The 24,212-nt window shown below is 38.5% G+C and overlaps 1 protein-coding gene and 1 long non-coding RNA gene across 2 annotated transcripts in view; one reads left to right on the forward strand and one right to left on the reverse strand.

Annotated features, from left to right (window-relative positions):
• Positions 1-1,723: 1,723 nt before the first annotated feature.
• Positions 1,724-24,212, reverse strand: part of cog5 (component of oligomeric golgi complex 5) — a 74,434-nt gene continuing 51,945 nt past the window's right edge. The window contains exons 13-22 of the mRNA XM_084112012.1: positions 22,637-22,798; positions 21,418-21,517; positions 18,035-18,145; positions 16,875-16,937; positions 12,771-12,874; positions 10,263-10,500; positions 8,808-8,884; positions 3,630-3,756; positions 3,190-3,269; positions 1,724-2,187 (exon numbers count right to left, since the gene is read on the reverse strand). Coding sequence (XP_083968138.1) covers positions 2,076-2,187; positions 3,190-3,269; positions 3,630-3,756; positions 8,808-8,884; positions 10,263-10,500; positions 12,771-12,874; positions 16,875-16,937; positions 18,035-18,145; positions 21,418-21,517; positions 22,637-22,798 — 1,174 coding nt within the window. The 3' untranslated portion in view covers positions 1,724-2,075. The remainder of the gene's footprint in view (positions 2,188-3,189; positions 3,270-3,629; positions 3,757-8,807; positions 8,885-10,262; positions 10,501-12,770; positions 12,875-16,874; positions 16,938-18,034; positions 18,146-21,417; positions 21,518-22,636; positions 22,799-24,212) is intronic.
• Positions 9,153-10,159, forward strand: LOC311081478. The gene is made up of 3 exons (XR_014605891.1): positions 9,153-9,279; positions 9,870-9,910; positions 10,029-10,159. It is a non-coding gene; the product is annotated as an uncharacterized lncRNA (long non-coding RNA).

Consider the following 24,212-nt stretch of genomic DNA (forward strand, 5'->3'; position numbering starts at 1 on the left):
CACTGTGTTTTCTGATCTGTCTGTCAACAGGAGGATGTTCCCTTTCCTCAGCTTCAACATCAGCTCACTGGATCCCTCGGCTCATTATAATATATATGTGGACGTGGTTCTTGCTGACCAGCATCACTGGAGATACTAAGGAGGCAAATGGGTCCAGTGTGGAAAGGCAGAGGGCAACATGCCAGGTATCCGATAGTAATACGCTACCTTTTCCTGGCCACTATCTACATTTAAACCCTACAAACAAGATAAATGTCTTTATCCGAATTGTGGTTTTCACGGTGTGGGTGCTTTCTGAGCAATGCAAGAAAACTTCACACACACTGAGCTGAGTCTTTTTGTGGCTAGAAATGTGTTTCTGATACCACCGTATGCCACAATCAGAGGAACCTATAAGCATGTGGCCCACCACAACATCTTGCACTGCAACTGCTGTTCATTAAGAGTGCAATGGCAAGTGTTTTACACCAGCACTACAATGCAATCTCCATTACATTGTAGTGCTGGTGTAAAATTGCCATTGCACTCTTAATTGGCTTATTCTAATCAATTCACAAAGTACAACATTTTTTTGCTGGAAATATACTCATACTTATGTCTTTCTTTACTTAAACTCCTTACCGATCCTTTCCTAAATATGGCACATACCCATGCAGCAAAAAAAAAAAAAAAATTCTAAGAACACTTTGCTAATATTCCCCTAGAGTTACGAAAACCTTACTTCTGAATGTTCTCTCTATTTAAAGGGTTAGTTCACCCAAACATGAAAATTCTGTCAGTAATTACTCTCCCTCATGTTGTTTCAACACAAGACTTTCGTTCATCTTCAGAACACAAATTAAGATATTTTTCATTAAATCTGAGAGCTGTCACTCCTCCATAGGCTTCTCTGTAATTGAAACTTGCCAACCCATAAAGTTATTAAAGACAGTGTTTAAAATAGTCCAAGTGACTACAGTGGCTCAACCTTAAGTTTATCAAGCGACGAGAATACTTTTTGTGGGCAAAACCCCCCCAAAAATAACGACTTTATTCAACTATTCATTTCTTCAGTGTGTTTTTCTGAGCGAGTTCACGTAGTATAACAGCGCAGCGCTTCTGGGTTGTACGTCAGAACGGAGGCTCACTATTGTCCCGCATCACACACATGACCATTGTCGGCCAATAGTGAGCCTGCGTTCTGACGTACAACCCAGAAGCACTGCGCTGTTACACTACGTGAACTCACTCAGAGGAACACAGAAGAAAATTAATAGTTGAATAAAGTCAAAATCTTTTATCGTAAATAAAGTTTTATAAAGACATTATTTTAGTTTTTTTTTGCACACAAAAAGTATTTTCGTCGCTTGATAAACTTAAGGTTGAGCCACTGTAGTCACTTGGACTATTTTAAACACTGTCTTTACAAACTTTCTGGGCCGGCAATTTTTAATTACAGAAAAGCCTATGGAGGAGTGAGACAGCTCTCAGATTTAATCAAAAATATCTTAATTTGTGTTCTGAAGATGAACGAAAGTCTTACAGGGTTGAAACAACATGAGGGTGAGTAATTACTGACAGAATTTTCATTTTTGGGTGAACTAACCCTTTAACATGTGCCCCTGACTTCCACTGTTATTTAAAATCTATGATTGTGATACATTCATGTCCTTCTTTAAAGTAGCATTGCCATTTTAATTTTTCCATTTGTTGAAGTTATAAATCAAACAGATTCAAACCTGAATGAGGCGCCTGTAAAGACATTCTTTATTCAACATTTACATAATGTGTTTAGTAATTCATTTCTTTCCCTCTGTTGCACCCAGCAGAACAAATATTATTTATGAATATATGTAGATTTGCTAAAAAGGTAGGGATTCTTATTAAAGCCAGTAGTAGTATCCAAACAACCCATTTCACACACAATTTTTACACAGTGTGTGTGTAAGCAAAACAAACAAATGTACACATCCGATTTGAACAAAACAAACAAAATGATGATGATAATAATAAAGATTTCTTTTGGTGAACACGAGTGTATTGTTATGATTAATTGTCTACATTTTTCTGACGAAACAGGGCTCTGTTTGCAGGTCCTATGATGCGCTTGTGGCCTTCTGCAGCAGCTGGAGCATGATGGGATACACTGGGGCAAACTCCTTCCCTTGCCTGGCTCGGACAGACTGCACATACGCCTCCAACGCCCCCCTGCAACAAAGGAAAGCCACACTTTTTAATTTCTTGCTTTCGCTGTTTACACAAAAGCTGCTGTATTTCCTCCAGAGCACCAGTAGAGGACGCTGATGATGCACTGAGAAATGATTTCCTCTGGCCGGTTGCATAAACTGCTTAGACTTGTCTTAAAAGTTAGTCATCAGATTTTTTCTTCAAAACTGGTCTGGCATATTAGTCTAATTTGAATCAGAGAAGTAACACTAATTACAATTACAAAACAAATATTAATATTTATGGATATTTGTAGATTTGTTTAAAAGGGTTGGGATTATATGAAATGCATCAACAAGACAGTCTTAACTTGGCTAACTGCTAGTTAATCAAACTATTAAGTCTTAACATAGTGGCTCTGTTTATGCAACTGGGCCCTTGTCTGAATTTCTGAATTTTATAGTTGCCACACCTGGTTTTTCTATGAGTTTTCTATGATTAGGGATTATTAAAAATCACTTTGCACTCACAAAATGCAATTTCTAGCCAATGAAATATTTTAGAGCTGAGCATAACTATAAACATGTATATTAACTTAAGAAATGTCCTTGATTTTTTATAAGTCTGGAAATATTAGGGAATTTTAAAACTGATTACAAGGTATGAAAAAAAAAAAGTCATGGAAATTTAAAAATATCTTTTTTTAAATCTTGGGCATTTTCATAGTGAATATAAATATTTTTAGTAGGATATATGAATTGCATTAACTTTTTAGAAAGAAATGGCTCTTTCTAATTGCAATCTCTTTAAAATAATAGATAAAATCATTACATTTTGATGATTAAAATTCCCTGCTATTTCCTGTGATTGTGAGAACCCTGACATTTCCAGTTGGTTTTTAAATGACATTACTGAATATGAATATTTCATAAAGGGTCAAAGATGAGAAAACTAAACACCAAGCTAAATCAAACGAGTGTTAGTATTCTTCCAGAGAATGTCACCGTGAAGGTTTATTGTGAAAGCGGTGGAATTGGATCTTACCTAATAAGGGTGAGACGATCCTTCTCTGATGGATGGTCATCCAACCACTGAGAGTAGCGAGAGATCGACCACTCCGCTCTCTGTTTAGAAGGGAAAGCTGTATTAGTGAAACATAAGAGCTCTACAAATCCACCCATGCCAAAGCTATTTTAGAGAACCCTCATTTTATAAAACGGCCCAAAATATCTTCATCCTTTCCAGTCCGAGCACTCAAATATGAAATGTGTCATTTAGCAGAAGCTTTTATCTAAAGCTGCTTACAGTAGGTCAATCACAGGGGCAGTTGCGATGGGGCAACTTGAGGTGAATTGCCCCGCTCAAGGGCATCGTAAACAGGATTTGACTTCAAAAACTTGCTAACACCCCGAACTTAAAACCTTAATCCTTGAGGATCTATAACCAAGAGGTTTCCATCCCTCTGCATCAGTGTGTGTGCGTACCTGATGTGGTGATTTGAGTTCAGCCGGGGCACGATTGAACAGAAAATGTAATATGGTGCTGTATGGAATCAAATCTCCCAGCGCTTGACTGCTGGTGATGTGCTCAGTCGTTTGGAACAACAGTGGCCTGAAACAGAGAGACAAATATATTCATATTCACTGCAAATCTCAAACCGGGTGTAATTTAGAGCCTGAAATGAATGCTGGAGATTTGGAAGGTTATGAAAAAATGGCTAATAAAATTCACCAAATGTTTGTGACATGCTAAAGTGGAGCACAAATGATGTCCTCCAGTGGGTTCGTAGCGGATATCTTACTCACCGCTGACAAGATGAGAATGATATTTCAGAATCAGAAAAAAACATCCCAGGTTCAATGAAGTCTGGGATTCATTTTTGTGCTTGACAATATAATGAGATCGTAAAGTGAAACGTATTATTTTATGAGTCTTATTTTAAATGACTTTGATTGCAATGCTTTTTTTCAAATTGAAAACAATGCAAGACTACATGCTTTTTTTTTAAATTCGTTTTATCGTTCACCAGCTGGAAAGTGTTCATCCGATCAATTAGGTAATAAAAACACACTTCTTCTCAACAGCTGGTGCAATGCTTGAATACAATATAATGAGATTGTAAAGCAATCTCATTATATTATGAGTTTTATTTTTATTTATGAGTTTTCATTTTAATTTGACCACTTCTGGAACAGGTGTAATGGTAAGTTTCTAGAACCATCTTTGCAATGACGAATACAATTCCATTCATCAATCATTCAATCCTTATAATGTGATTTTAACATTATAAATGAATTTCTATGCTATAATATACATACTATCCTCCAATCAGAGTAGGGAATTTAAAGATATGGGGGCAAAATATTACACACATTATTTAGCAATATGACAAGCAAGAATGCTGTTTTTCCAAATATCAGCACGATTGCAAATGTGATTGATTTCATACAACAGTTCAATAAATAAAAGTTAACCAATGAATGACAATTTAGACACAACATTGTCAATATTGATTTTTTTGCTCTATTTCGCCAATGAAAATAGTTCAATGCGCATGATTCAATGCGCTCTTCATAAAAACAGTTACTTGCTTCGTTTCTGAATGAATCAGCCATTTTGAATGAATCGTTTGAATGAATGATTCAGTGACTAGGGCTGTCATGATAACCGCAATATTGTAATACCACAATACTGAGAAACCAACAGCAGAGGAATGCAAGAAAACACATTTTCTTTTCTTTTTTTCATAAGGCTATGCACTTCTTGTTTTACACTTCATGCATATGTAATGAATGCAGCCTCATGTCTCACACTCAAAGTTTAAAAGGATTTCGTTTAATTAATGAATGAATCAGTGTTTTTGAATGTATTAGTTCAATGAATGGTTTAATGACTCACTCAAAGACTGATAGCCTGTCTAGAATACTTTATGTATATCCCAGCCACTGCACTGGCCATTATTATTAATCGAAGGAGACGTATGTGTGTTATCCAATCATTAATGGCAAGGAAAGACCCGTATATATGAGGGGTTTCTGCCTCATCTCTGCTTCGAGCTCTTGATTGTGGCATTTCTTTGAGGTTTAGAATCCAGTATTCCTGTAATTCTTCTGTCTTTTATGAGTTTAATAAAATTAATACTCTGTCTCGTATTCTGTCCAAACACACCGCGTCGTCTACGTCAGGTGACCTGTAAATGCGCAAAAACTGTTTCCTTTGCAGTTTTGCGAACTATTTCTTTTTCGAATTGCCTTTTGCGATAAATGGGAGTTTTTGCGAAATTGACGTGTTTCCATTGGGCGTATTTTCAATTCGCAATTTCAATTTGCGCAATTTGAAGGGTAATGGAAACGCGGCTACTGATTACTGATTATGTTCTCGTTTGTTTCCATAGTTACTTATTAGTTTCACATACCTAGTTTACTTTCCTTTGTTCTACCCCTGTTTATATAGCCCTGTGTTTCAGTTGTTCTTGGTCAGATTTCGTTAAGTTCTCGTTTATACATCGTGTGGTTTGTGTTATTATCCTGTGCGTTCATTCAGAGAGTTTGGAACATTGTAAGTAATTAATATAGCAAAAAAAAGAAAAAAAAGAAAAGGTAATAATATCACGATATTAAGCCACTCAAAATCACTACAAGGGAAATTCCTTTAAAAGTAGGCCTGTAGTTACTATTTCATATTTCTATATTCAAAATGTTATATTTAAAATATTAATCTCATAACATAATTTATGCAATTGTAATTGCAGTGTAAATGCATTAATACCACCTCTGAGCAGCATTAAACTCACTGTAAATATATCTAAATGTCACTTCACATGTCGCTTCTGTGCCACTTCTGCAGTGCTAAGATGGATTTTATTAACACTGATTTCATTTGATTGGTAACAATAGCCAGTTATTCATTCTCATTAATAAAGTAAAAGTTTTCATTTACATCCATGTCTTCATGAAAATTTGGTCCATTTTGTATATTTGAATTATAAATGAACTACAATAGCAATAGTTATTGTGATGTTTACATAGCAACAAATATTTTTAATGTGCTGCCCAAATCAACAGAGGAAAGGTCAGAGTCACAAGATACCTTCATGAATCAGGTCTAAATTTAAACACATCTAGAGGCCAACTATGTCCTCATACTGTATTAGTCAGGGGTGTATTTTTAATCAAAAACCTTGAACCATTTCTAGGAATCCTCAGTCCAGGTCGAAATTTTCATCACTTCCCATCTCCGGTCCCTCAACAGTGTGATCAAACAAGACCAATATCTCCATATTAATAATTATCTCTCTACTTTAGGGCACTCTTTAATAACGTATTTCCCCAGTGGACGTCAGACATCTTTTTGCATCCTTATGCACACACACACACACATTGAGTAAAAAAATTAAGTTGCCAGTGGTTAATCAGGCCTTGCTCATGAGGGATCCAGGCAAGGCAGCCGCTCTCAGAGCTGGCATAGATAGCTGAGGTTTAATTTGATTAGCTGTCCTGGAGAGACCTCACTAATGTTTATTAGACTGCCTGGAGGAAGTACAGAGATTGAAACCTGCCTGAATCAAACCTGTCAGTAAACATGAAAGTTAAAGTGTTCGTAACATGTAGTGTTGCTTTCGTCAACGAAAATTATGACGAAATATTGTCGTCAACGAACCGTTATCACCTGACGAAAACGAGACTAGATGTAAATGCTGGTCATGTGACGATGACTAAAATACATATATAATGCAATATCGTTGACGAATAAAAACGAGACCAAATGTGGTTTACAAAATAAAAACTATGCTAAAATGTCTCTTCATTTTCGTTGACCAAAACGAGACGAGACGAAATGTTATAACGTCACGACGAATGAGAGAGTTGTGCGTGAACCCATAGCTTTGTCGCTTTAAATTCTGGTTTGCGATCTGGTCACCCGATTATCAGCAAATTTAACAATATTAATCCATTAGTTATTCCATTCAAATGTCTCATTGATATATTTGACACATTCATAATCATTACTTTTGCCAGTTCTTTGTGACAGCTGTTATGTGCGTTATTGGCATCGTCCTCCGGTTACATGAACGCGTCACCGCATCAGCACCAGAACATGGAGATTTTATTTTAGAGAATAATCGCACAAACTATTCGATGTTCTATAATTAAATAAACTAATCGAATATCCAAAAATTGTGACTCATCCCTGCATGGAATCTCGTTTCTTTTCCCAAATCTTCACTCACGTCTCACCCATTTTCTAAAGGGATTATAAACGTTTCTTCATTGGTTCGCTTTGAAATAGGCCTATTATATTCGTATTCTTTACTGTGGTAAAGTAGAAAAACGCTGTAGGACAGATAGCCTACATTTGTACTTGCATGTCAAATTCTTTTTAACAGTTTGTGCTTGTTATATTAGACATAGGGCGCGTCAAGTTTAGTTGTAAAGCGCGTTTCACACGCGCGGGTGATTTTTAGTTTCACTTTCTCTGGCAGCGCAATCTCAAACATAGCCTAAATATCTCGCCCTTGTGGAGGATAAAATTCGCTCTTCAGACCAATTTACATCAAGTAGAAAACACGAAGATATCATAAAGAGATCGATGGTCTCTTTCCTGCTCGTGTCCCACATCCCTCTCAGAGCGCAGAGTGGTAGGCTATATCACGCGTCTTTGTGTGGAAATATAAAACGAGTTTTTATTTTTTTATTTTTTTAAATAACCCCCCAACCACCGCCGGTAGTTGGTCCATTACCGCGGTGGTAAAAAAAACTGCCACCATCACAGCCCTAAATATACTAAATATAATAAGATAACCTTGTTTGAAATTCTATATTGACTGGGTTAAATAGAATTGCATTACTAAAAAGAGACTAAAATACAATTTTCATAGACTAAAATGTCATCAGTTTTCGTCGACTAAAACTAGACTAAAATGTCATCAGTTTTCGTCGACTAAAACATGACTAGACTAAAAAGAGTATGAACGTGACTAAAACTAATAAAAACTAAAACAACAGCTTGACACAAAGACTAGACTAAAACTAAAATTAAAACAGGCCGCCAAAAACAACACTAGTAACATGAGACATCAGTTCATAACTGACAACTTCCTCTATGTACAAAAGAGCATTTTCAGCGAGAAACAAAACATTAACGCATCACTGTCGCATTTACACACAATGCAGCTTTGCAAAGAGTCTGAAACGGAAAGACGGATTAAATGGCTGAGCAAGTTATTATATCCTGATGAAAGATTACAAAAGAACACTTTTTTATTTTATTTGGAATAATGTGCACTAATAAATCAAGACCAAGAACATGGAGCTGTTTTAAGCCAAGCAACAAAGGAGCAATGTAAGGTGAGCATTCGAGTATATCCAGACACTGACTTCTCCTCAGCTAATCAGACGAGCATCTACATTAATAACCTTCCTTTCTCTCTCTCTCTCACTGTTAATTAACAGCAATTTTCAGAGGGAAGACTCCAGGCGACCTCGTCGTCTCAGCGGGGGGAGGAGGAGAACGAAGGATAACACTAATTGAGAGCGTTTGTGTGAGAAATACACACAAAAGAATCACTCGGTGAGTGTGTGACATCAAGAGCTGAGTGCAGTCAGTCGAGAACAGGAAGATGAAGTCACCTGACACCATCCAGACTGTAAATAAAGACTCACCTGAAAGATCGCAGGAGACGGTACGCCTTCCCCAAGTCTGACACCCGTCTGCAGAGAGGAGCCACGGCCAGCTCCATCTGTAACACATGCACATGGGATGTTTACTCACAGATGCAGAGGAAGTCGATGCTTTCTATATAGACACATAAGAATTTAACAGTCAAACTTAAACATGGTGCCGACTGATCAGAGCCAATAGCCTCTCTATCCTATCCTATCATGATGAAGCCAAAAATAAATCTTACAAAAAAACAACAACCTGATGTGAGTAAATGTGCCGTTTGTTTAATTTGAGAGCTACAGTGAATTTTCAGTGAAGCTTAAATTTTGCTCTGTTTCTCACAGAACGCTAATGTATAACATCAGAAGAATTCAGGACATCATTATTTTGGAGCTTGACAGCCCCATGTCCCATATACTTTGTGTTTTAGAGATGAAAGAAAGTTGGATACAGATCTGAAACAACATGAGGGTGAGTAAATGATGACAGAATTTTCATTTTTAAATGAATTATTTGGTCTAAAGGCGCCATATATTTGATTTGAGAGCTAAAATGAATTTTCAGTGAATGCTTAAATTTGGTTTGTTTCGCGTCATCGCTTTTATGGTGCTCTGGAGCTTGACAGCAACAGTTCCCATATACTTTCTTTCATGGAGGAAAGGAAGTTGGGAATGAATTTGAAACAACACAAGGCTTAAACATGGTGCCAACTGGTCGACATATAGCGCCGTTGTGCTTCGGGAGACCCAAATTCGAGTCCCGGCTCGCGGACCTTTGCCGATCCTGTCCCCCCCCCTCTCTCCCACCTCGATTCCTGTCCACTCTATTCTATCCTATCATAATAAAGTTAAAAATAAATCTTAAAAAAAATTACAAATACAAAAAATAAAAACAACCTGATGTGAGTAAGTGAGTTTGTTTAATTTGAGAGCTACAGTGAATTTTCAGTGAATAAATTCTGAAATTTTGCTCTGTTTCTCACATGAAAGCTAATGTATAACATCCAAAGGATTCAAGACATTATTTTGGAGCTTGACAGTCCCATATACTTTGTGTTTTAGAGATGAAAGAAAGTTGGATACAGATCCGAAACAACATGACGGTGAGTAAATGACAGAATTTTCATTTTTAAACGAATTATTTGGTCTAAAGGCGCCATATATTTGATTTGAGCTACAATGAATTTTCAGTGAATGCTTAAATTTTGCATCGTTTCTCAGAAAGCAAACGCGAGCTCCAGAAGGATCGCTTTTATGGTGTTCTGGAGCTTGACAGCAACAGTTCCCATATACTTTCTTTCATGGAGGAAAGGAAGTTGGATATGAATTTGAAACAACATGAGGGTGAGCAGATAATGAATTTTCACTTTTGAATGAGTTATTTTGAAACCCAGCACCAAAGGAGGAAGACCCCTAGATTGAGAACGAGAGACGAATGACCCTCATTTTCCTCACCTGAGCAAAGTCTGCTGCCAGCCTCATCTTCCCGCCCTCTCCGAGCGGACGCAAGATGCTGGCATGGCGGATGAAAAGGGTGATGGCGCGCTGGGCGATGTTCTCCGTACTGTCGTACAGGAAGTCCAGACACTGCAGCGGGCGGAAGTAGTCATTCATCACACGGGCGATGAAGCCCTGCAGCTCACGCATGTACAGCGAGCACGGCACGTCTGGGCGGCCAACCACGGGTAGAGGACTGGGTGCAAACATACACAAACAAAAGAGTAGTGTACTATAATCCTGTAACGTGAGCATAGACCACAGCTACAAGCAACACCATTGATTTCCTCTGTCACATAATCAATATCACAAATCTGTCGCTACTGGAACTGCTGAGATACACAATGTGAGAAAAGGAAGGTCGTGTTAATGCCTTTTAGCAATAGTAACAATCAGTTTTCCCTGATGTTTTTCCTTACACACATGAAGAAGCCATTTTTTGTGAATCTCACTTTATAGTTCAAAAATTTTTACCTTAAAATCAAATTTTAAAAAATGTATGTCAGGATGCAATTATTTTCATGCTTTGATTAAGCACAAATCATTTTCCTTACCTAAATGTGTTTGTATTTCTTTTAAGGTTTTTTTTTTTAATGTAATTCATCCGTTTTTATTTTTGATGATTCTCACTACTGTAATAGAGCATTTATTTAATATTTGAATACAAATACTATAATAGAATGATTGTTTTAATTAAAATCAGCATGCATTATAGGCAGTACAACAAATACAGCCACAATATATAAATACTTAATTTTTGTAAAAAATATATTTGGAAATAGTGGAACTAAAACGGCCCTGCATTTTTACACAATATACATTTTTTTTATTTCTTACTTTTGATTTTACAGTAAAATATGACTTGGACATTGATTTTGTGAGATTCACCCATTTAGCTCATCTACAAAAAAGATTGCCACTGACATGGTGAAACTGATGGTGTTTTTTGGACAAAGCCATCTCTATAACATGTTTATTTCTCTGCCGTCTTTCCTCAGGAGTGCCCGACAGCAGGGACAGAAATAAAACAAGTCCACCAAGCCTGACTCCAGTGGCCCTGAGGGGACGAGAGATGTGGACAAAAGGAAGCCGTGCTGAATTACAGGGGTGATGGTTTAAATGTTATCAAACGCTGGCACATCACTCTCTGTTGTACTGGCTGGACCACCCAGACCAACGAATGAGAGAAAGAGAGCAACAGACGACGAGAGATGAATGCAAAAAAAGAGTCTTCAGGGAACGTGTCCTTTAAAACGGTCAAAAACACAAATGTACATCCCCAGATCATGAGGATTTTCATGTGTGCAATCTGGTTGCACTCGAACTCTCATACCATCCTTCAGCTTGACACAAATAACTGAATTGAGATTTGTAAAGCCTAAAGACTGAACATGAGGAAATAGTGAAATTAAAAGTCAAATTGGAGCAAAACAAATTTAGAAAACTAGTATTAAATTGCATCACCCTGTCATTGTAGCATTGATATACCTAATTTTAAAAATGCTGGCAGCGCTCCCATACATTTTTTAAATGGTAAAGAAATATGACAGCACACCCATCACACTTTCTTGCTTTAAGAAACAATTTATGTTGAAATATGGTGAGTTGAGAGAGACCTGATCACAGAACTGCCCTCAACAAGATTAAATATGGCACACAATCCCAAATGCCATGTTAGTGTTTGAGAAAAAGCCCATAAGGGGAGAACAAAATCTTTTTGCAACCATAAATCCCAAGTTTGACATCTCATTTGTTAGGTGGTAGGTTTCTCACTTTTCAGCTGCCCGTTAGACTACTCTGACTTCTTTACTACTTTTCTAGACAACTTGTTGATCAGTTTGTGAGGAAACTGCAGGGAGTTTGTGAGTTGATGAAACGCTAATAATTATATTAAGTGTAAAGTTAAAATAAATAAATAGGGCTGCACGATAATGGCAATATAGCTTGGAGCAATTAATAAAAGCAATGTTCTGAGTGCTTCATAGTGAAGCATGCAACATTTCATTTTAACTATCAAATATTTATTTTACAGTACAGTTGTAATTTACAACAGTAATATATTTCTTGTCTTTATTTTTATAGAGTTAAAACATACTACTACTTATAATAATCTTATCAACATCAGAGAACTGAACATGCAAATGTGACTACATTTTCGAAATGCTAACTTAAAATCTCAGGGGCTGACAAAAAAGTTTGGGAACCCTGTGATAAATGAACTGGGAGCAATATCATTATCATCCTTCTCGACTCATTGTTTGATATAACTGTCAAAAGTCAAAACAACATTAAATTAAAATGAAAACTAACTATATTAAATTCCAAGATGATAACTGGACAGTGTAGCATACTACTGTTTATCTTTGAGTAATTTCACATGTATGTTTTTGGAATGCATGCAATATATCCAGTATTACACTGTGCTGAATGCACAATGCAATAACAGTGTGTTTGTTGCTTGCTTACCCAGAGAAATCCTCTTGGTGCATAGTAATGAGTATTGCTTCGACGGAGTCAGTAACAGAATTCAGCAGGGGGTGAACGGCACTACTCATCAAAGCCTGAACCGACTGCAAAAGACACAAAAAAGAATGAATTTAACAACAAGAGAGAGAATTATTGTTATTGAACGTGTGAAAGAGTTTCTTCTTTTGAAGGTCATTGGTTTGTGTAGTATTTCCTTCTAACACCTGCTCTCCCTCCTTCTGACCATCGCGTGTCTCATGGCAGCTCATCCTAGACTCTTATCTGACTCTCAATCTCTGAGCGACATCAATGCAAACCCAATAGGTCTCTCTGACCAAATAGGACCGGCCATTGGAAAAATTCCCTGCAAGCAGGAGATAAAGAGCAAATCTCCTGTGCACATCTCTTCCTCCTAAACCCCTTCACAACAAATTTGGTGGTCACATACTCAGCAGATTTAGCTTTCCCATCATTCTCTGCCCAGTTGGAGGTTGGGAGGTATTGGTGCCTTGTTTCATTCTGTTGTGTTTGTTGTGTTCTGGTTCAGAATAGATGTAAAGAGTGTGATGTGATGAGGAACTGAGAGGAGTAGAAATGTGAAGGATGATGTCCTGTCTTAAATGGCACCCTCATGCCTTTCAGTTCTACACTTTGGTCATGCAAGTCAGTCCAAGTTCATTTGGGACAAGTTTATATCAAATGTGACTACAGAATATTTCAGATCGAGCTGAATGTTCTGATCCAATTTAACATCTGACCTGTAATGCTGCCTGAATCATAATCATACACTGTTTGTTCGTTGGCCAGAGGAGAACTGAGCGACTGAGTCTGGATTCTCCCAAGTTTTTTTCTCCATTCTGTCACCTGATGGAGTTTTGGTTCCTTGCCACTGTTGCCTTGGCTTTTGGCTTGCTTAGTTGGGACATTTAATATTCAACAATATTATTGATCTGGCTGCATTGACACCATTATATGAGAAATTAACTGAGCTGGACGATGACATCACTGTTTTCTCCAGAGCTGCTGTATAGATAAATGAACTAAATTGATAACTTTTAAATGAACCATCACTGAACTTACTTAAGCTGGAGTAAGTCGCTATTTTCTTCTAGATCTGCTGTACAGCAGAAAAAAAACTTTGTTGCATTATTTTCCTGTTATCACTTTAAAGCTGCTTTGAAACAATCTGTATTGTAAAAAGCGCTGTATACACTGAACAAAATTATAAACGCAACACTTGTTTTTGCCCCCATTTTTCATGAGCTGAACTCAAAGATCTAAGACTTTTTCTATGTACACAAATCTAAATCTGTGTTAGTGAGCACTTCTTCTTTGCCGAGATAATCCATCCACCTCACAGGTGTGGCATATCAAGATGCTGATTAGACGGCATGATTATTGCACAGGTGTGCCTTAGGCTGGCCACAATAAAAGGCCACTCTAAAATGTGCAGTTATATCACACAGCACAATGCCACAGATGTTGCAAGTTTTGAGGGAGCGTGCAATTGGCATGCTGACTGCAGGAATGTCCACCAGAGCTGTTGCTCGTGAATTGAATGTTCATTTCTCTACCATAAACCATCTCCAAAGGCATTTCAGAGAACTTGGCAGTACATCCAACCGGCCTCACAACCGCAGACCACGTGTAACCACACCAGCCCAGGACCTCCACATCCAGCATCTTCACCTCCAAGATCGTCTGAGACCAGCCACCCGGACAGCTGCTGCAACAATCGGTTTACATAACCAAAGAATTTCTGCAAAAACTGTCAGAAACCGTCTCAGGGAAGCTCATCAACATGCTCGTCTTGGCTGGTCTCGACCTGACTGCAGTTCGTCGTCGTCACCGACTTGAGTGGGCAAATGCTCACATTCGATGGCGTCTGCCACTTTGGAGAGGTGTCCTCTTCACGGATGAATCCTAGTTTTCACGGTACAGAGCAGATGGCAGACAAGCGTGTATGGCGCCATGTGGGTAAGCGGTTTGCCGATGTCGACGTTGTGGATCGAGTGGCCCATGGTGACGGTGGGGTTATGGTATGGGCAGGCGTATGTTATGGACAACGAACACAGGTGCATTTTATTGATGGTATTTTGAATGCACAGAGATACCGTGACGAGATCCTGAGGCCCATTGTTGTGCCATTGATCCACGACCATCACCTCATGTTGCATGTTGCAAGGATCTGTACACAATTCCTGGAAGCTGAAAACATCCCAGTTCTTGCATGGCCAGCATACTCACCGGACATGTCACCCATTGAGCATGTTTGGGATGCTCTGGATCAGCATATACGACAGCGTGTTCCATGTCCTGCCAATATCCAGCAACTTCGCACAGCCATTGAAGAGGAGTGGACCAACATTCCACAGGCCACAATCAACAACCTGATCAACTCTATGTGAAGGAGATGTGTTGCACTGCGTGAGGCAAATGGTGGTCACACCAGTTACTGACCCCCCCCCCCCCCCCCCCCCCAAATACAGTAAAACTGCGCCTTTTATTGTGGCCAGCCTAAGGCACACCTGTGCAATAATCATGCTGTCTAATCAGCATCTTGATATGCCACACCTGTGAGGTGGATGGATTATCTTGGCAAAGGAGAAGTGCTCACTAACACAGATTTAGACAGATTTGTGAACACTATTTGAGAGAAATAGGCCTTTTGTGTACATAGAAAAAGTCTTAGATCTTTGAGTTCAGCTCATGAAAAATGGGGGCAAAAACAAAAGTGTTGCGTTTATAATTTTGTTCAGTATAAATAAAGGTGATTTGATTTGACAAGTCTTTGGCACATAGTACTGTACTCTTTCCAATAGGGTAAGTGGAAGATCTTCTGATAACCATGATCTCATGGACTTCATGGGTCATGTGCAAATAAAGGCCACAAGACCGTACGTCCACATCAGGTGAGCCATTTGGGACAGGGTTTTTTAGATGACATACCCTACATGGGAGGAGAGTGGGTGTCCAACTCTGAGGACAGTGGGTGGTAAAGTGTGGTAGTGTGTTTTCACCTTGTACTGTTGTGTTTACACTTAAAGATCAGGGGTTACAGAGTGAATGCGATCCCGTACAGCTGGCAGGTTTTGTTAAAAGAGATAAGGGGGAAGAGAATGACCAGATTACTCATCTGAAAGCCAATTTACCTCAGGGGAGAGACAGATGAATTCAGAGCAGCTCAATGTTTACCCAATTACTTTCTAAAACCACCTTCAGCCTCTGTGTGCGGCTGTAGCATTTCTATCAAAAGTCTGACCCTTTGTTCACTGTCCCATGTGCTCGCCTCTTAATCTCTTTCTATCACAGATGCACAAACAAATACTCAAATCTTAACGGTGTATCGCACCACTGTCTGCATAAATAGTGCAGTGCACTTGTTGCTGAAAAGCAATGTAAAATTAATGTTATGAATATAGAGGGCATTACCTGTGCAAGGTTGGTGTTTGGTTGGGTTCTTGTTTTTATGGTTTTTGCTTATGTCATGTGATTCCTATGTTCCCCATGTGATCATGCCTTGTGCTTTTGTTTTTCTATTGTGTCAAGTTCCCATTAGTCCATTGTGTCATTGCGTTCATAGCCCCTAATGTTACCATGTTTCTGGGTCTAGCTTTGTCATGTTACGCTGTAACCCGCTGTTGTGAGTTTCATGTCCATGCCACGCCATACCAAGCCTAGTCAAGTTCATGTTAAATTTATTTTCAAGTCATCGTTTTGTTTTTGTACACTTTTAGATATTGGAATAGACTGCACTTGGATTCCAAACTTCAGTTGATCCGTTACAACCTGTTGTGAGCTGATGTCTAAATAAAACACATGTATAAAAACATATTGATGTGACCAAATGCAGTTAGGCGTCGTTTACACCCTATTATTAACATGCATCTCCAGTGACTGGTCTTGATTGTATTTCGTCTTTTATTTGGTGACTATATATCATTTACTGTCAGCTTATGCATGTTCATATAGCAAAAAAGCACATATCCTTGAATTTGAATGTAACCACAAATGTGATGTAGGCTATATTAACTATGAATATGCTTCATGATCATTGTGATGTTAATACTAGGTGTAAAAGGGATCTTGCAGTTTTTGCTTTACCTGTAAAGATGCTGTGAGCGATTGCTCTGCTGCTGGAGGAAATGTGCCCAGTCCAGATATAACCTGAAAACAACTCAAAGTCAGAAATCATCCAACGTTCAGAGCCCTTAAACCATAATTCCTAAAAAAAAAAAAATCCCACTGAAACAAGCGACCTCACTTTTCACAAGTAAAACTTTGATCACCTCCAGTTTAAATATTTAATCATAGAGTAATCTCTTTTTATTACCTTATTAATCACAGGCAAGAAAAAGCTTCTGCTGTCATGTTTTTTTAATGAGACAGACCGGGAACTACATCATCTGGTGCTTAAAAAGCCACTTGTGAAATATCACCACTCATATAGTACAGATATGACTGGTGATGAGTCTGCAGTTTCCCCAAGACTCTCTCCTGAGGAAAGACTGAGTAAAGGCACTGCAGCCATAAGTTCTCTATAGACAGGTGTCCTGCACATAGAGGAGTTTTATAATACTGCAGTACTCTATAATAACTTCAAACAGTCTAATATTTGAATACCCACTAAAGTTTTCTAGTAGTGATTTCATGCATTTTGCTGATTGAGTTCTTATGAGCATCTGTCATAAAACACAGCTTTGGGAAGCACATAATGGCAAAACATCTATTAAATCACCACATGCCATTAGAACTTAAAGCACAAAAAGAGATTTTGTGGAGAATGTCCAGAGAGCTATTTTTACAATACAATGAAATCGAATAAGTACCACATAAGTATTTCTTAGGTCTTATGGACTATATTTAAAGTGTTATGAAAGCTATATCAGCTTTGTGTGAGGACATTTTTGATTTTCCTAATTACCACACCTGTCAAATGTTATTGGAGCCGTGTATATTCAAATATGTTGGAATTTAGCACACAAGTCTGAATACTTTTGTAGCACTTCTACTGATTTTTTTTTAATAGTATGGTACTTTTACTGATTTTTGCAGCTTGAGCATCCTACCCAATTTCATTTGATTGCATGTCAAATAGTACAGAAGACAGTCTTTTAAATCATCTACAGATTGTTTAATGTAAGAAAGAAAGTCATATGGGTTTGGAACAACACAAGGGTGAATAAATGAAAAAGATCCTGCATTGCAGAGTGAACTAAACCTATAATAACTATAGTGTCTTGAATAAGAGACGGGATTCTTACTTTAGCCACAGCTTGCTGCAGGCGGAAAAGAGAGTTCACCACGTTAATGTTTCTCCTCTGGCCTTCGGTCAGGGGTCCGATCACCTGACTGGCGTCCCCCTGCGTACACAGCTGAGAGAAAGACAGAAGGAAGTGAGAAGAAAGGGAGAAAATAGAGAGATTAAACAATATTAAGTGTCACAAACAAAGACTCGAGTAAATAATCAGAGTCAACTTCAAAAGCGAGGTGACTGCAGGCTACCACTAATTTCCCCAGATATCCCAGTGTTCGTCTGAGGTCAGAAGCGCTTTGCTCAGTGGTGGCACAACGGTCAGCATGCTGAGACACGGGCGTCACCATGGAGCTCAGACAGCAGAAGCAGGTGGCATTGTGGGTAGGAGGGCGAGCAACAGGGAGGGGAAAAAGAAGGATTTGCCATGCTTAGTGCCACACCACAGGAACTAACAAGCAGAGGTCTGTCTTAGTCACGAGTGGACCACCGCACACAAACACATATTCGTGCTGCACTGCTACCTCCTGACATAAACAAACAGCCGCTACAGACAAAACAACTCAAAGTCGAAATCGTAAAAAAAGCAGTAGAGCCTCCTCTCATCAAAGGTTGGGGGCTGGGGAAATAAAATTGGGGAGAAAAAAAGAAATATCACACATCGTCTGCGAGGAAAAGCCACATAGGATGGTGGCAGCGGGGGTACCATGGCAACGGTCTAAAAATGGAAAGGCAACAGTTAATTAACGTTTCCCGTGGCAGGTGAGGAGATGCAGTAACACTTGTCATGATTCTAGATGGGTTGCTCCTTCACACCTGATGTTAAATAAAGCATAGCCCCTGGTGCATATCTGCAGTCCCATAAGTGAACCATTCTGAGATTAACTGCCATGCAACCCTATGTCTGCCCGAAGACCAAAAACATCATACCTCTGTAATCCTCAGAGAAGAGCACTGTTGTCAAATATTTCCCCTTTAGCTAAACCAGAAACAGGAAACTTCTTTCAAACTGTAGCTTGCCAAGATACGAGCCATTTTAAGCTAAGCTAAAGTAGCTAAACTACAGCCAAGTTCCATTTTTGAAACAATAGTAGACTACACCTAAGTACATCTGACCTAAAAATATATATTTTTTAGTTAAGTTACAAACACTCTTCGATAGTTTAAGTAAAACTACAGTATTTCTCAGCATAGCTACTGAAGAAAGCTGGAATTAATTGCATCATCTGATTGGACAATGACAATGTGCATCATCAGGACACTGGCTTCAGCTTCTGTGAAAATCACTCTCAAAGCCATCCATACGGCAGATTGGGCAGCAATTTTAGCCACGTTTTCAGAAATCATTCTCCCTGCAAGTGCACTCTGCGTAAATCTGTGTATCAGAGATGGTTTAAGTCCCGTTCCATTATCACAGCAGGAAGGATATGAGAGGTCAATAGAGATACAGTCCTTCCCTTTGTCTTCATTAATATCCATCCATTAACTGATGGAGTCTGTTTGCTGCCTGTGTTAAGCTGGGTTTGATAAAAAAGAAACCATCTGTGTCTTGGAGATCTTCTTGTTCCCAAGATTGTGAGGCCAGCTTAAGAGATTTATTCAATATGCTACTATGATATCATTTCCTGAAGACAGTCCAAGGAGAGGTCAAGGTTTGGCTCTGAACTGACCCTGAGTTGAGTTCACAGGGTTCTGATGGCTCATCCCACACATCTGTACTGAAGGAAATAACAGAACCAAACTCTCGTTATTCATCTGCTTGCTGACATAAGACAGATTGAGTCAGTGGGCCAGTGATTCGAGGACAGACACCGGACTAATCCAATCACACCCTCCCTGGCCAGGCACAATCAATCACACCTCCAGCTCACAGTGAATGGAGATAGACCTACATGAGCAAGTCAAGTCTTTTCTCTAAAGCTGAGAGGCAGTTTAAACAGCTGAGAGGAAAATGAAAGAAATCAAACATACAAAGAGAAGTCTGACAACATGAATCAGTAATCAAAACACACCGAACTTTCATAATGGTCGGAGTGAAATACAATATTCAGCAGGAAATAATGTAGGGTCAGGCATGATTATACAAACAAGTTATTTAAAAGACCAGAAAGTTACAGGTGAATATCCATGACGTTTTTTCAAGTGTTCATGATTACTGGATGTGGATAAAAAATTTAATTACCCGATAGAAACATTATAGGCAATGAAAAAATTTCAAATCTGCTCATGAAAAGCTACCATTCTGCCTGACCCGTCCCCCTAAATCAAACATGCCTGAACCGCCTGAACTACCTAACCAAGGTTCAGGATCACTGAAAATTACTGGCAGGTTGACTACCCCTGTTTTAAATTATGAAGAATTTAGAGCCAAGTACAACAATAAAATTATGATTGCTACAGTTATTTCCATGACTTTTCTCCAGGCTTGGAAATTACCATTTTATAATTGTATCAGTGTTGATGTCAAGGTTTTACATTACCATGAAATGATTTTTTTTTTTTTTCTCAAGAAAGTAAATAGGACAAATTAAGATTTCATGTTGCCTTTAATTTTTTTTTTTTTGTCTTATCTCTGAAGTCAGCTGCAGGATCATTGCAGAGCAGGACAAATTGACTGATTAAGGATTTAAAGGATTAATTCTCAGAAAACTAGATCAGTTTTCCAGCTAACTCGTAGCTAAATCTACTGATTTATTGATTAAGGATCTCATTAAACTGTTTGTTACGCCTGTTCATGTAACTCAGTGTGGATGATCATTGGGAAACTGGTCACACACACCATCCAATTACTGGTATTTATTTGTTAGTTGAGCAATTACTGACCTAGCATTGCATTGGACTTTCGCTGACAAACGATTTGTTTTGTTGAAATTCACATACGCCTGTTATCTTCATGTAACTCAATGTGGATGATCATTGGGAAACTGGTCACTATTTACATTGAGATGGAGACTCAAGCCACTCTGACCACTTCAATGCCCACAAAATAACAACAGAGGAGTACATTTAGTAAACTAATAGCATGAACATTGTGTTGCAGACAGTCTTTCCATCCAATTACTGGTATTTATTTGTTAGTTGAGCAACTACTGACCTAGCATTGCATTCTGACATAATCTCACTCTGTATTCTCACCTTGGCCTGATTTATAGACCAAAGCAACTAGCACCCCTAACTAGGCAGGTTGGGATCCTCCCCGCCTCTTGTCCAGGTCACGGCTCTCAGCAGGTGCACTGATTCTCTGACGCTTGTTGAGATGAGTCCCAACCTTCCCCAGCTTTCATAATGAGCTCATTCGCCAACCGTGTACGTCACCTCCCTGGCAGGGTTGAGGGGCATAAGAGCTGACAGCCTCCCGCTCAACCTAGCTCATTATCCCTGTGTGTCTCTTACCAGCTGCTCTGACTTGACGCAGAAGAGCTGCACCGTCTTGGCTGCGTTCTTGGCCACTGCGATCGTCAGGCCGGAATCCACTGATGCAACATTCAGCTCACTAACGTGCAAAAACAACACACAGGATCAACTATCAACCAATTACAGTCAATACAAACAGTGTCAGTAGTCTAATCTAATCACCATAAATTCTCCAGCCCATTATTTGTCCATCTGTACATAGATTAGACTGTTAATTATATCAATGCTTTTTAGTATAAAATGGATTAAATTAAGGCTTTTTAGTATTAGGACTGCTTTCCTTATCAAGAATACATGCAATGCTTCCTTAAAAGGGGTAATTCACCACTGGCAAGATGGATTTTTAATAAAATTTGGCTGTTTATGCAGGGGAAATTCAATTAAAAATAAATAAATAATCAGTGCTACATGACTAGAGAAAACAGAAAAAGGGCTATGGCGTTCCCTTTTGCCAAGAACCGTCAACACCCATAATGCACTTTTGATTTTGGCACTCTTCTCTGTCGATCTGACTGTCTGTGGGTGGAAATACAAAAATGTGGCAGCTTGATCTGTAGATTTATAAAAAATTTAAATGTTGGACTTTCGCTGACAAACGAAACGATTTGTTTCGTTGAAATTCACATATGTGACCTTGGACCACAAAACTAGTCACATGGGTAAATTTTTTAAAATTTAGATTTATACATCATCTGAACGCTGAATGAATACGCTTTCCATTGATGTATGGTTTGTTAGGATATGACAATATTTGGCCGAGATACAACTATTTGAACATCTGGAATCTGAGGGTGCAAAAAAATAGAAACATTGAGAAAATCTCCTTTAAAGTTGTGTAACTTATTTATGTTCGCGATATTGCTGCATTCACTCACAAAAATAATTGTTTTATATATTTACGGTAGGAAATTTACAAAATATCTTCATGGAACATGATCTTTACTTAATATCCTAATGATTTTTGGCATAAAAGAAAAATCGATAATTTTGGCCCATACAATGTATTGATGGCTATTGCCACAAATTTACCCGTGCGACATGTGACTGGTTTTGTGGTCCAGGATCACATATACTACTGACATTGTTACAATACAAAGCTGGTTGAAAATCAGCTAACTTACCCTTTAACATTTGGCCAAAATGAGATATCTTAGAAGGCAGTATAGTGAAAGAGTTATAATGTATTTTGGAGGTGTACCTGGCTATTGTTTTTATGATGCTCTCCAGTTCATCATTAGAGGGTGGGTTTCGGCCCCCTTGAGGGAAAACAAGGTTGATGGGGTCAAAGAGTCGGGACAGAGACTTGGACAGGTAGGCTGCTTCATATGGCTGAAGAGAATCCTTCAGATCCTTCTCTGGACTGGAAAAAAACCCCATCAAAACAGTTATTAATGTGCTTCACAAAGAGTATATGTAAAACAAGTAAATGCCAACGTGTGTAAAGACAAAGTGTTTTCTGTCTCAAACTATTATCACTTTGTGTACTCTGAGTACATGGTGTTATTTTGATAAACACGTGACGTGTATGTATAAAATTTCACTGACCTAAATCTGTAAATTTAATCAGAGGCCTGCCCGTAGAGATAATTACAAATTAGACTAAATCAAAAGTACCGAATGGCACTTAATGAAACCGTAGCCTACTTACCCTCCTCATCTCAATAGGGATCAAAGCCTCAAGCATTTGATTTGGCCATTGTAATAAATTACTTCTCCTGGCTGGCAGCTTCTTAATTTCAAATAATCATTCTTTTGTTTGACCAATTGTTGATAAAAAGCATAACTGAGATATGACTGTTTCCCCAATGGCTACCATTTTCATTAAAAGTTTCAGACCTTTCATTATATTATTATAAGGTCTGAAAATTAGGCATATTTTAGAATATTATTTGATTATAAATTTTTCATTATCATAATGCAAAAAATCGAATTCTCATCACTATAAAATAAAAAAAGTAATGATTTATTTTTTTAAATTGCATTTACTGTATACATCTTGATAGTATTAGTTTTCTGGCATTTATTCTGATTTAAATAAAAAACATTTCAGTTAGTATTTTTACTGCAATACAGTAAAACATACTGGGCCCTATCTTGCACCCAGCGCAATTGACTTTGTACACCGACGCATGTATCATTCCTATTTTGCACCCGACGCACAGCGGACTTTTCCCTCCACAGAAGCACGTCGCTAAACTAGGGAATGAACTTGCGCTCCCCAGGGTGGTTCAGCGCAAAAAAGGAGGCGTGTTCCGGCGCAAACGTTCCTTCATGCTATTTTGCAGGTTTAGAAAACAATTGTGCCACTAACCAGGAAAAAATAGTTTAAAGTCAGTGGCGCGTTGCGCATGTTATTCATATGCTATTTTAAGGGCGCATGCTTGGCCATAATCAATGTAGCGTGTGCACAACACACATACACTTTGATTCTCTCATCTACACAGAAGCAGCAGTTTTCATTTTTGCAAATCATACATTATTACGATAGATAGATAGATAGATAGATAGACAATTTATTATAAAAGCATACATCTAGCTTACACATTTACCCAAATTATCATACGCCTGTTTAACCGAAGTTAATTTGGGTGGGTTTCTCCATTTCAATGTAGCTTCTCTCTTTTACTGCCGTGACGAGAGCGTTGCTCTCCTCGGCTGTGAACCGCTCCTGGCGCGCGCCTGGCAAATCCGCCGTTATAATAGGAATCCGCTTTAGAACTAGCGCACCTGCTCTTAAAGGGAATGTGAGATGACTCTCTGATTGGTTTATTTCA

Source organism: Abramis brama (genome assembly GCF_963993115.1).
Source record: "Abramis brama genome assembly, chromosome: 4".
In the NCBI taxonomy this organism is placed as follows: Eukaryota; Metazoa; Chordata; class Actinopteri; order Cypriniformes; family Leuciscidae; genus Abramis; species Abramis brama.